Source organism: Vespa mandarinia, chromosome 4 (assembly GCF_050613455.1).
Source record: "Vespa mandarinia isolate Hongniang chromosome 4, ASM5061345v1, whole genome shotgun sequence".
Lineage (NCBI taxonomy): Eukaryota > Metazoa > Arthropoda > Insecta > Hymenoptera > Vespidae > Vespa > Vespa mandarinia.
The window spans coordinates 1,111,998-1,124,518 of NC_140813.1; the positions used below are offsets into that span (position 1 = coordinate 1,111,998).

General features: G+C 39.9%; 3 protein-coding genes across 4 annotated transcripts; 2 read left to right on the plus strand and 1 right to left on the minus strand.

Annotated features, from left to right (window-relative positions):
- Sf3a2 (splicing factor 3A subunit 2) lies at positions 1-1,313 on the plus strand. The gene is made up of 2 exons (XM_035878631.2): positions 1-818; positions 932-1,313. The coding sequence occupies exons 1-2, from the start codon at positions 273-275 to the stop codon at positions 1,205-1,207; spliced, it is 822 nt and encodes a 273-aa protein (XP_035734524.1). The 5' UTR covers positions 1-272; the 3' UTR covers positions 1,208-1,313.
- Positions 1,314-1,405: 92 nt separating this feature from the next.
- RpL27A (ribosomal protein L27A) lies at positions 1,406-2,839 on the minus strand. The gene is made up of 6 exons (XM_035878632.2): positions 2,750-2,839; positions 2,369-2,432; positions 2,170-2,267; positions 1,938-2,087; positions 1,651-1,786; positions 1,406-1,424 (listed from the first exon to the last, which is right to left on the minus strand). The coding sequence occupies exons 1-5, from the start codon at positions 2,750-2,752 to the stop codon at positions 1,658-1,660; spliced, it is 444 nt and encodes a 147-aa protein (XP_035734525.1). The 5' UTR covers positions 2,753-2,839; the 3' UTR covers positions 1,406-1,424; positions 1,651-1,657.
- A 2,102-nt stretch (positions 2,840-4,941) lies between these two features.
- On the plus strand, positions 4,942-9,541 carry Ppa (F-box and leucine rich repeat protein partner of paired). 2 transcript variants are annotated; one of them, XM_085656636.1, is made up of 2 exons: positions 4,942-7,120; positions 7,175-9,541. In XM_085656636.1, exons 1-2 carry the CDS (start codon positions 7,027-7,029, stop codon positions 8,764-8,766), a joined length of 1,686 nt encoding a protein of 561 aa, XP_085512762.1. In that variant the 5' UTR covers positions 4,942-7,026; the 3' UTR covers positions 8,767-9,541. The 2 variants fall into 2 exon arrangements, with proteins under 2 accessions (XP_085512762.1, XP_035734601.1); XM_035878708.2 differs by lacking the exon at positions 4,942-7,120 and having other exon boundaries at positions 7,204-9,541.
- Positions 9,542-12,521: the final 2,980 nt, after the last annotated feature.

The window sequence follows — 12,521 nt, forward strand, 5'->3', positions numbered from 1 at the left end:
ATAAATTATTCATAATCAATTATTCGTAAATATTAATTGACGTATATTGATTGACGAGCTTTTAACTTATAAGGACAAGAGAAAATGCGAAGGAAAAAAACTATATTTGATAACTTTATAAACGAGTTACTTGTAATGTTGGTAACCATGAGTAATGAGTGAAGCCATAAAGTCTCGTCCGAAGGAAAGAAAAGTTTTTCGAATGAAATAAGAAGTAAAAGCTTGGTGAAACTTTTTAACTCATATTTTTAAGTTTTTAAGAAACATTCATCATGGATTTCCAAAATCGACCCGGTGGAAAAACAGGAGGTGGTGGTGTAGCATCATGGTCGGAGAGTAACAGAGATCGACGAGAGAGGTTAAGGCAATTAGCTTTAGAAACCATCGATCTCAACAAGGATCCATATTTTATGAAAAATCATTTAGGCTCTTACGAGTGTAAACTTTGTCTTACGTTGCACAACAACGAAGGAAGCTATTTGGCTCATACTCAAGGAAAGAAACATCAAGCTAATTTAGCAAGAAGAGCAGCCAAAGAGGCAAAGGAAGCACCCCAAACTCTTGCACCGGAAAAGCCAAGAGTTGAACCTAAAAAGTTTGTTAAAATTGGACGACCTGGTTATAGAGTGACCAAACAAAGAGATCCAGAATCAGGACAGCAAAGTCTCTTGTTTCAAGTTGATTATCCTGAGGTTGCAGACAATGTCATTCCTCGTCATAGATTCATGTCTGCATATGAACAAAGAGTTGAACCACCAGACCGCAAGTGGCAATATTTATTATTTGCTGCAGAGCCCTATGAAACGATTGCTTTTAAGGTAATAAACACCCTTAATATTCTTTTTTTTATTTCACTCTCCTGTCTTTCTTTTTTGTTACAAATTTTATAATAATAATAATAATAATAATAATAATAATGTTGTAATAACAGGTGCCAAGCAGAGAAGTAGAAAAAGCAGAAGGGAAATTTTGGACTCATTGGAACAAAGATACCAAACAATTCTTTTTACAATTTGCATTTAAGAACGAAAAGCCATCCGTTGGCAAAGTTCCGCCACCACCAGTACCATTAATCCGACCAGGATTACCACCAATGGTACCTGTACCTCCTCCCCCTAGACCTCCAATGTTCAATCCAGTTCCACCTCCTCCTGCATTGTTGGCATCGGGAATGCAAATTCCACCTCCTCCGCCTCATATAGCTTAATTTTTTAATTAAAAGAAATAACTTTTTAAATAAGTTTTTATAAATAAATAATAGTAATAAAAAAAAATGAATACTTAAAAGGAAAATAAATTATTTTATAATTGGATTTCTTAGATTTTATTAAGAACATTATGTACACAGTCGAAGTGCGCGCATCGAGAATTCCCGCTGCCCTCCCCTCCCTACCCCTCCAAACCACACCCACCCACCAAGTCACCTGAAATAAATACACACATTTTTGTTAAACATTTTTGAAATAATATTGGATCTTAATCAATCGTTCATAAACAAAAGTATATCAGTAAAGAACAATCTACATTATTTCAAGTGTTGTACGCACTCTTAAGTCCGCCCGTTCGTATTATCATCATAATATTGACTTATTCGACAAAGCAAACATATAGCTCGTAATAAATGAAGAAAAAAAATATATATATACGTACATATAACTTAAGCGGAAAGAATGCATGCACCACCGACTGCCTTGATCTTATCTTCTGCCAATTTACTGAAGAATTTAGCCTTTACGATAACAGGTTGTTTAGGCAGACGACCTTTTCCCAAGAGTTTATAATATCCCTATAAAAAAAAGAAAAAAAAAACAAAATCTCGTAAGAAAGAAATCTAAACAATTCATGCATACATATAAATATACGTATGTGTATAAATATGCACGCGTGTGTGTGTATGTGTGTATGAAGAGTGAGGAAGAGAAAATTATGAGACATACCGCTTTAACCAAATCGATAACAGGTGCTTTGTCTTGCGTCTGCTTATATTGCAATCTTCTATGTTCAGGTATTAATGTCCACAATTTGTCTAAATTCAGTGTTGGACACCATTTAGTGTTACGGCGTAAATGATAATTTCTCATACCAAGCTATGAAAAAAGTAAACAATTATCCTATTGTTCTTAGATACTCTTACCAATTATTAATTTCTAAATATTAAAAATTTCTCACCTTTCCAAAATAACCTGGATGATATTTGTCAAAGTTAATACGATGATGGTGTAGACCACCAGCGTTACCACGACCACCAGGATGTTTTCTATGTTTGCCTATGTATAAAAACAATTAATTCATCGATTAACAATGCATCACAGTAAGATTTAAAACGATTCATATCTCGTAATAAATTTTTCAAAAAAAGAAAACTAACCTATCCGTCCATGTCCATGACTGACATGACCACGCAGCTTCCTCGTCTTTTTCTTATGTGTTGACTGAAAAAAAATGTATAAATATAGATACCTTTATTTAACATCGAACAAATTATCGAAAACGCATTACGAAGAAATTGATCGTTAGAAAGTCACATGGGAAGAAGATAAAAAAAAAATTACAAGTTATTTACAATGTTGGTTGGCAAGGTAATTATGAAAAAGAAAAAAAAAAGAAATTATTTAAAAAGTTAAGATGAACGTTAAAACATTCTCACAAAAAATCAATTATTATTGAAAGTAAATAAATATTGATTAGCTTACGGATGTTCAAACCATCTTCGGATTGTTTTCGAAAAACACAAACGTGAAATACTCACCATCTTGTCTATGATGCGAAGGAAGAAGCAGCACAGAGGAACGTTAGAGTTTATACGATAGAAGTCCTACTCAATGGATAAAAAGATGGTGGGGGCTACGTGGGCTCCCTCTAGCAGTTAAAATATGAACTATGGAAAATAAAGAAAATTGAAATAATGATAATAATAAAAAAAAAGTATCATTAAATCGTTCGAATTCTCATAAATAATTTATATGTATACAAGGAATTTTTATTCTTTCACATAATCGATACTATTTGAATGACTCAAGTAGATTAAATATAGATCGAATCTAATTGGTCGTAAGAATCTAACGAACGCCAATCGGAAAAATTTGAAATATTATGAGTACATTATAACAAATATTTTATTTAATGGTGAATGAAAATATTTTCTCGTACAATTAATTGTGTTATTTATATTTATATATATATATATTATTCATATCGTATATAAAAAGTATATATATTTATTAATAAAAAAAATAAATCTGTAACAGATTTTAGTAGCTACGTTCCTGTATGGACGGTATATGCATATATCTTGTGTATATATATATATATATATATATATATATACACAGCCACACATCGTATATATATAGATATACATATATATATAGACAAAGAGGTTAGCACACATCGAATTTGTGTGATACTGACGAATCCTGAAAAATTTTTAAAAGTGAAATACAAAGAAATTGAAATGGTAAATACGTAGATATATAGCATAGTAGAATCTAATATCGAAAAAACGATAAAGAATTATCTTATCGTCAGTTGTTATCTTTAAAACCGATTCCTCTTCCATACATTAATATTTCCCTTTGTATTTTCTCTTTTGTAAGAACGTTATGAGTAAGTAAACTACGCATTACATTGTTTTTATTTCATAATTCATGATTATTAAAATTTCACAATTTCTATTAATACATTTTCTAACGTAGAATACACTACTTGTTCGATTGTAATAATAATTATCGGTGCAGTACTACACAACATTAAATAGATTCATATGTACATATATATGTATATATATATATATATATATATATATATATAGATATATGTATATAAATATATTGGTATATATACGATATAGGTTTGTAACTAATGCATGTCTATACGAAGTGTATGTTCGAACCAAAATTTACGGTTACGATACTAGAAGCTAGTACATGAACAGAGAAAGAGAGAGAGAGAGAGAGAGAGAGAGAGAGTATCGATATAAATATATCAAAACATTGTAGCCATTTAATTCGCTAATTCCAAAACGTGGACACAGGAGAATCGACGAAAGTAAAATGGAAATATTAAAAAGGAAAGATAAATAGGAGCACATAGCGTGCCCCGCTTGATGTAGACTTTCTGTAAATAAATGGATCACGTATATCAAAAGTAGTTCAACGTACAAAATATTCTCAACTTTCCATCGATCGATCGACGTTGTAGCTGATATTAAAAGAGATATTATATGCCTCTACAATGTTATGAACGAACGAATAATTGTTTCAACTCGGTTCTCGTAAATTCTTTAGAGATAGAGAGAGAGAGAGAGAGAAAGAGAGAAAGAGAGAGGAGAAAAAAGGAAAAGAAAGAAAAGAAACAAAAGAAAAATTATCACGTCAGAAAGATCTTTCTTCGTAGGTTGTAGCTGCCTTGTGAGAAAAGAAGAAGGTAAGAAAATTAAAAAAGGAAAAAAAAAAAAGAAAAAAAAAGAAGAAGAAGAAACTAGAGAAGGGAAGGAGAGTAAAGAGTAAAGTAAGAAAGAAAGGAAAAGAAAATGAAAGAATGAGAATAGATCGAAATAGAAATAAAAATAGAATGAGAAAAGGGGGAAAAAGAAAGGAATGTAAAAAAAAAAAAAGGAAATGGTAGAAGGAAAATAAGAGAAACGTTATCATCGGGGAGTATCATCATCGGATAGCTAGAGAGCGGTACGTATTCCAACGTTGCAGGGTTCGCAGAGAGCGGGTGGTAGTAGTAGCAACGTGGTCCCGTCTCACTGTACACCCCCCACCGCTTGGCGAAAACTTAAAAATGCCGCCGCAACGCAACCCGAATCGATATTCGCCGGTGCGCTCACGTGTCACGTTCTCGAGTCTGATTGACCAATCGGAGAAGGGCTCGGGCCAGGCTCGCTCCGCCTGTGTGCCACGGAGCACTAGGCACGACATCTGAGTTTGGGCAGGCGGAACGACAGTTCGCGGCTGGCAGCGCAACGGTTAACAGGTCTGGCGATGTGCCGATCTTTTCTTGATCCCGCTACACGAGTGACCTCACGAAGGATTTTAACGTCCTATACGTCATTATTATCAAGTTATCTTTTATCCGACGAGCTGCCGTCAAAAAGAACGTCAACGTTTAGATTCTCTTCCTTCTCATTGTTTTCGCCGTCTTTGTCGTCGTCGTCATCGTCATTGTCGTCGTCGTCGTCGTCGTTCTCGTCGTTACCGTCGTCTACGTCTTCGTTCTCGTCGTCGTCGTTGTCGTCGTCGTCGTTGAAAAAATCATTGATATCGAGTAATCGAAAGATCGAACGATCGAAGACACCGTTACACTCGTTATCCTCGTCACGTGCTGCTACTGCTATTACCGCCGTTCTCTCGGTGACGAAATACTCGAGAAGAGAAAGAACAAGAGAGGAGAAGAAGAGAAAGAAGAAGAACGACAATAACAACAACTAATTGCAACAACAATAACAACAACAACAACAACAACAACAACAAAAATAATAATAATAATAATAATAATAGTAATAATAATAAGAAGAAAAAGAAGAAGACGAAGGAGTACGTGTAAATATTCTCTTATCCTTCTTGTAAAATATTATTTTCCGTCGGGGCTGCGTGTACATTTGTAAAACGTTCGACGAGGGCAGTGCGTAAGCAGCACGTCGCCGTCACGGCGGCGGCACACATCGAGTGAGTGAGTGAAAGAAATATATATATATATATATATCATATTATATATATACATATATATACATATATATATATATATATAAAGAATACACTGAGAGAAAAAGAGAAAGACAGAGAAAAAGAGAGACGTAAGACACAAGTGTGCGTAGATTCGCGTCGTGCGTGCGAGAAGGCGGCCAGGCAGCCAGTGGTGAGAAGGAACGAGAGAGTAGAGGAAGTGATATCGTGGTATATAGAGAGAGAGGCGCGCGCGCGTTCTCTCTTTCTCTCTCTCTCTCTCTCTCTTCTCTTCCCTCTCTCTCTCTCTCTCTCTTTCTCTCTCTTGAACGAACGAGCGAGAAAGAGAAAAAAGAAAGAGAGAAAAAGAAGAACGACAGCAGCGGAAGCGAAAGAGCCTGCGAGGAGGAGGTTATAGGGAGAGAAAGATAGAGATAGAGTGAGGAGTGGAGCGGCGGAGGGGCCGCGGCACGGGGAGTGTCGAAGGGTGGAAGAGAGAGAGAGAGAGAGATAGAGAGAGAGAGAAAGAGAGAGAGAGAGAGAGGGAGAGTGAGAAAGAGAAAAAGAGGAGGGCCAGTAGAATGTTAGAGAGAGAGAGAGGAAAAGAACGGTCGGGACAGAGCGAGCGTTGAGCGACGGTGGTGGTAGTGGAGGAGGAGGTGGAGGAGGAGGAGGGGTGGAGGAGAAAGAGGTGGTAGGAGGAGGAGTAGTGTGGTGGTGGTGGAATAGTAGTAACGGAGTAGTAGTGTAGTTGTGGAGGAGGAGGAGGAGAAAAAGAGGTAGTAGGCGCAGAAAAAAAGAAAAAAAAGAGAGAGAGAGAGGAAGCAAGAAAGAAAGAAAGAAAGAGGGAGAGAGAATACGACAGAGTTTTACATGTGCGAGCAAGTACGAGAGAATGGTGTCGAACTATGATCGTCGTCGAACTCTGATACTCTTTGGATTTTAAAGTGGACCCGTGCAAGAAGGAAGCAAAGAAAGAGATAGAAAGGTAGAGAGAGAGAGAGAGAGAGAGAGAGAGAGAGAGAGAGAGAGAGACTGCATCAAGTTTTTAATCATGCTTCCGTGATAACGACACATTCCAACAAGAATTACATATCGCGCGCGCGTCCTTAAGTCGTTCTCCAGTCGTTCTCCTAACGGCAGGAATAAGAAGGAAGCAGGACAGCAGGAGTAGGAGGACCATCATCGGCATCGGCAAGACTCGAACGTATTTGACGGGAGAAAAGGCGTTATGCCGGCGCTGGTGCGTTACCACTGAACTCTACTTAGCACGGTGGGGCCGCGCGTGTGCGTCGTAAGTGCGTGCGCGTGTGTGTCGCGGCATATATGTACGGCGACGAAGGAAGTACGCAGATATATGTATACGCGTAGAGAAGATCGGTGGAGGAGCGAGGCGTTGGAAGGAGAGAAAAGAAAGAGAGGAGGTGGTGTAGGAGGAGGAGGAGGAGGAGGTGGGGGAGGTGGCGTGGTAGGAGGAGGAGTGGGCGGGGGAGGGGTGGTAGGAGAGCTGGCCGTGTCGGCGGCAGTGGCGACGACGGGGCTGGCGGGGGAGGCAGAGGCCGAGGAAGAGGAAGAGGAGGAGGAGAAGGAGGAGGAGGTGGAGCGAAAGAAAGTTCGCTCGGAGGAAGCGCGTAGCGCGATTGGCAAGATGGAGGAAAGTCAGCTGTTGATGACGGAACTTCCGGCATTAACGCCGAGCCGCGGCACGACGCTGTTGCATCGTCCCGGTCACTTTTATCATTTGCATCAGCCGCACTTGGCGATACCGAGCGCTCAGAGCCAAACGAGCCAGGCGATACTCCATAACTCGTCGAGCGCGCCGCATTACAATAGCGGGGCGACCAGTTTGCCGGCGTACGTTCAAGGTATATCCTCGAGACAGCTGCCTCACGTACCGCGTAACGTCGCCTCGGCCAGCACGCATATATCCTCCCTCTATCCGGAGATATTGGCGTTGATCTTTAGTTACTTGGATGTTAGGGACAAGGGTAGGGCGGCACAGGTGTGCACCGCATGGAGAGACGCCGCTTATTACCGATCGGTCTGGCGAGGGGTCGAGGCTAGGTTACACCTGAGGAAACAGGCACCGGCGTTGTTCGCCAGCCTTGTAAGGAGAGGAGTTAAAAAGGTACAAGTGTTGTCCTTGAGGAGAGGCCTCAGCGACGTATTGAAGGGCGTACCAAATCTCGAGGCGCTCAATCTATCCGGTTGTTACAACATCACCGATTCCGGCCTGACCAATGCCTTCTGCCAAGAATATCCGGCATTGACCGAACTCAATCTTTCCCTCTGCAAGCAGGTGACCGACGCGTCCCTCGGCAGGATAGCCCAATACCTTAAGAATCTCGAACACTTGGAACTCGGCGGTTGTTGCAACATAACCAATACCGGTCTGCTCCTGATCGCGTGGGGTCTTAAGAGATTGAGAAGGCTAGATTTGCGAAGCTGCTGGCACGTGTCCGATCAAGGTATCGCCCATTTGGCCGGACTCAATAGGGAAACGGCCGACGGGAATCTCGCGTTGGAACACCTAAGTCTCCAGGATTGTCAGAGGCTCAGCGACGAGGCGCTCAGGCACGTATCGATCGGCTTGACCACCCTCAAGTCGATAAATCTCTCCTTTTGCGTCTGCATCACCGATTCCGGGGTGAAGCATCTAGCGAGAATGTCGAGCCTACGTGAACTCAATCTTAGATCCTGCGACAACATCTCGGACATTGGTATGGCCTATCTCGCCGAAGGTGGAAGTAGGATATCGTCCTTGGACGTATCGTTTTGCGACAAAATCGGCGATCAAGCACTCGTACATATTTCCCAGGGTCTCTTCAATCTAAAATCCCTATCGTTATCCGCTTGTCAGATTAGCGACGAGGGTATATGCAAGATCGCGAAGACTCTACACGACCTAGAGACTTTGAATATCGGTCAGTGTAGTAGGTTGACGGACAAGGGACTTCATACCATCGCCGAGAGCATGAAGCACCTTAAGTGCATCGATCTCTACGGATGCACGAGGATAACGACCAATGGCCTGGAGAGGATTATGAAACTACCGCAGCTGAGTACCTTGAATCTTGGTCTCTGGCACGTGCGGTGATGGCTTTCCATTAACACATTGCCGCCCAGTAAATTACCAATACGCGATTTACCGGCCGAATCTTGCCTACGAGACGATGACGACGACGACGACGACGACGACGACGAAGACGATCGCGACGACACGTAGTATTCGTCCTCTTTAACACTTTATATTAATAACTACACCATGCGTATCCTATATGATCGATTATCGCGATCATATTCCGAATTCGACGATTATTGAGAATATTGGAAGCTCCGAATTACCGTTTGTCTTTCTCTTTTCCATTTTCTTCATGATCTCTATCTCTATCTCTTTCTCTCTCCCTCTATCGGACGGCAATGTGTTGAGAACGTTCGAGATCCGTGGAACTCGCGGTGCTGCTTGGCCTGGTTCTTTACCTATATAAATCTGACGGAGGACGGAAAAGTCGTCGACACGATGCACAACAACGCGACAACGGCAACGACCATCATCCCCGATTTGCCGGATCTCGAACGCGTTAGGCGAGTCGTCTCTCCCTCCCTCCCTCCCTCCCTTCCTCTCTCTCTCTCTCTCTCTCTCTCTCTCTCTCTCTCTCACTCTCTCTCTCTCTCTCTCTCTCTCTTTCGCGTTATAATAATAATAACACCTTTACCGTTTACTACGACTTCCTTTAAACACGACCTAGACTTTCTTCCTATGGAAATAACCAGACAAATTTCTTGGGTTGCGCGGCTTCCGAACGAGAAACCAACGAAACGAACGAACGAACGAACGAAAAGAGATCGTCTCGATCTTTCCTACCTGCTTGTAGATCTTTTCTTTATATATATATATATATATATATATATATATATATATATATATATATTTCTTTATTTCTTTTTTTTCCTTTCCTTTCTTTTTTTCTCTTCTCTTTTTTCTTTTTTTCATCTTTGTTCCTTTCCTTTCCTTTCATTTTCTTTTTATTCTTTTTTCTTTTTTCTTTTTTCTTTTTTCTTTTTCTTTCTCCCTTTTGCTTCCGCCGATCCTCCTTGCCAAACTCCGATAAGCTCCCTTGAAAAAGAAGAAGAAGAAGACGAAGAAGAAGAAGAAGAAGAAGAAGAAGAAACCTATTATCGATCGATCGCCATCACCGTACATCGCACGAATATACGTAACTAGATTTGAATCTTTTTCTTTTTTTCTTTTTCTTTTCCCCTTTTTGTTTTTTTCTTTTTTTTTTTTCTTTTTTTTGTTCCTTTTTCCTCCTCTCATACTTGTGCGTGTGTATATATATATATATATATATATTTTTTTTTCCTACGTATTGTTTTTCGTTTCCACTTTTTCTTTTTCCTCTTACCTTTATTCTTTCATTTTTCATTTTTTTTTCTTTCTCTTTTTTTGTTTATTTTTGTTTGTTTGTTTGTTTCTCCTTTTTTTCGTTTTATTTTCTTCTTCCTTTTTTTCTTTTTTTTTTCTTTTTTTTTTTTTATACCATTGATTCGGCAATAATTTTCATTCGTCGATACCGCCAATAAATTCGACCTCTCGGTCTTTTTCGGCCGATTGGTGGAGGTTTGTTGCGTGGTGGAGAGAGAGAGAAAGAGTGAGAGGGAGAGTGAGGGAGAGGGAGAGGGAACAAAAATCCGAGCACGTTAGGTTTTGCGTACTTTCACATATATATATATATATATATATATATATATATATATATATATATGGGTGTGTATTTTTTTATTTGTTACCTTTTTCTCCTCTTTTTTCCCTCTTTCGTAACTCGATCGTTAAAAAAAACACACGGAAACGCGCGCGCGCGCACATACACACACACATCGGTACAAAATAAAAAAAAAAAAAAAGGAAGCGCTACGCAACGCAGTAATGGTAATCTGTCTTATAAAATTGCGGAGCTTTTTTTTCTTTTTTAGTTGTTGTTCTGTTGTCGTTGGTTTCTTCTTTTTTCTTTTTTTTTTTCCCCCCCCTTTCTTTTCTTTCTATTTTGCCCTCGAACGATTGACGAACGAGTCGCGAAACGGAGCCGAGTGAAAAAAAAGTACACAGGCATTCGGTAAAATATTGAATACAGCGAGAAACACACGCACATACGTGTGTGTATGTGTGTGAATTGCATTATGCTTTTCTTCGTTCTTTAAATATTTAGATTCGAACTTTGTGGTTATTGATTAGTAGTCAATTTCTTAATTAAAAGTCTAATATAACATCGTTGCATCAGAAGAGTTGCAAAAGGGAATAAATAACGACAGCCGGATCATATAACGTTTTAAATATTTAAAGAAAAAGAAAAAAGAAAGAAAAAAAGAAAGAGGAGAAAAAGAAGGAAAACAGGCGACGATAGAAAACAAAAAAAAAAGAAGAAAAGAAAGAAAAAGAGAGAAACAGGAACACACAAATTTTTCCAAAAGATAAATATAGGTTTTACAATTCGACTTGCGAATGTACGACAACGCGTAGAGTTTGAATCATCGATTGGACGAACTTTCTCTTTGATCATTTTTTTTTCTTTCTTTTTTTCTTTTTCCTTTTAACTTTCTGTTCGTATGTGTGTTCTTTTTTTCTCCTTGTTTTCACGACACAAATTAACACCAAGTCTCATGCGTTTCGTTGGCGTTATTAAAAAAAAAAAAAAAAAAAAAAAAAGAAAAGAAAATAAGGAACGAGTTGATCCGACGAAAAATTGTTCCTCTCTCGCTTATATCAATTAAATCCTTTCGATCGGGAGAGGAGGAGAAGGAGGGAGAGGAACGACGGTAGAATCGCAAGAATCAACTCTTGATTCATATCATATTTATCGGGTGAGATTTATTTCTGATCGATCGTTTAACAAAAAAAAAAAAAAAAGAAAAAAACGAAATAGAGAAAGAAGAGGGAAAAAAGGGGAAGGGGGAGGAGATAAAAAAGATGATAAAACAGTACCGCCGAATCTTGAAAATATTTAACGGTGAAGAACGAAGCGATCGGAAAACTTGACAAATTTTTTCGTAGAATAATATTTACCTGCTGCGTTTCTTCTCCTTCATATCTGAGTGTGTGTGTGTGCGTGTGTTTGCGCTTGTGCGTGTATATTGGTGCAGTACGATTGGATTTGTGTATATGTAACTAGTAAGTGTAAGTTCTCGACGAAAAGCAGGTTCTCCTCTCCCTCTTTTAGAGAAGTCCGGTGATTATATTTCGCATAGTGCACCATCTCGAAAGGAGATAAAGCATATGTCAGGTGGACATTCCCCCGTTTTTATGCGGACGTACGCTCGATCGCGTAGCAACTCGTTATTACGGCCGGCTGGCTGGCTGGCTGGTTGGTTGGTTGGTTGGTTGGTTGGTTGGTTGGTTGGTTGGCTGGTTGGCTGGTTGGCTGGTTGGCTGGTTGGCTGGCTGGCTGGCTGGTTGGTTGGTGGCCTGTGCAGTTCTGCGGAGTAGTAGTTCGGCGGACGGTGGGAGGAATTTTGGAAGTGTCTGTACCAGAATGTATAGGCGGGGTATTCAGGAGGAGGCCAGGAGCAGTGGGATCGAAGGGCCAAAGCACAAGCCTCTTCTCTCCTCTCCTCTTCTCTTCTCATCTCTTCTCTTCTCTGCCAAGCCTAACCAGCTCGAAAACCTGAATTTCAACCGTCTACCTAGACCCGCTGACCTCCGAATACGCCGAAACCCGAGAGAAAGAAAATAGTCCCAACCAAACTCACTCAGAGTCTCTCTCTCTCTCTCTCTCTCTCTTTCTCTCTCTCAACCTCTCTCTCTCTCTCAACCTCTCTCTCTCTCTCAACCTCTCTCTCTCTCTCAACCTCTCCACT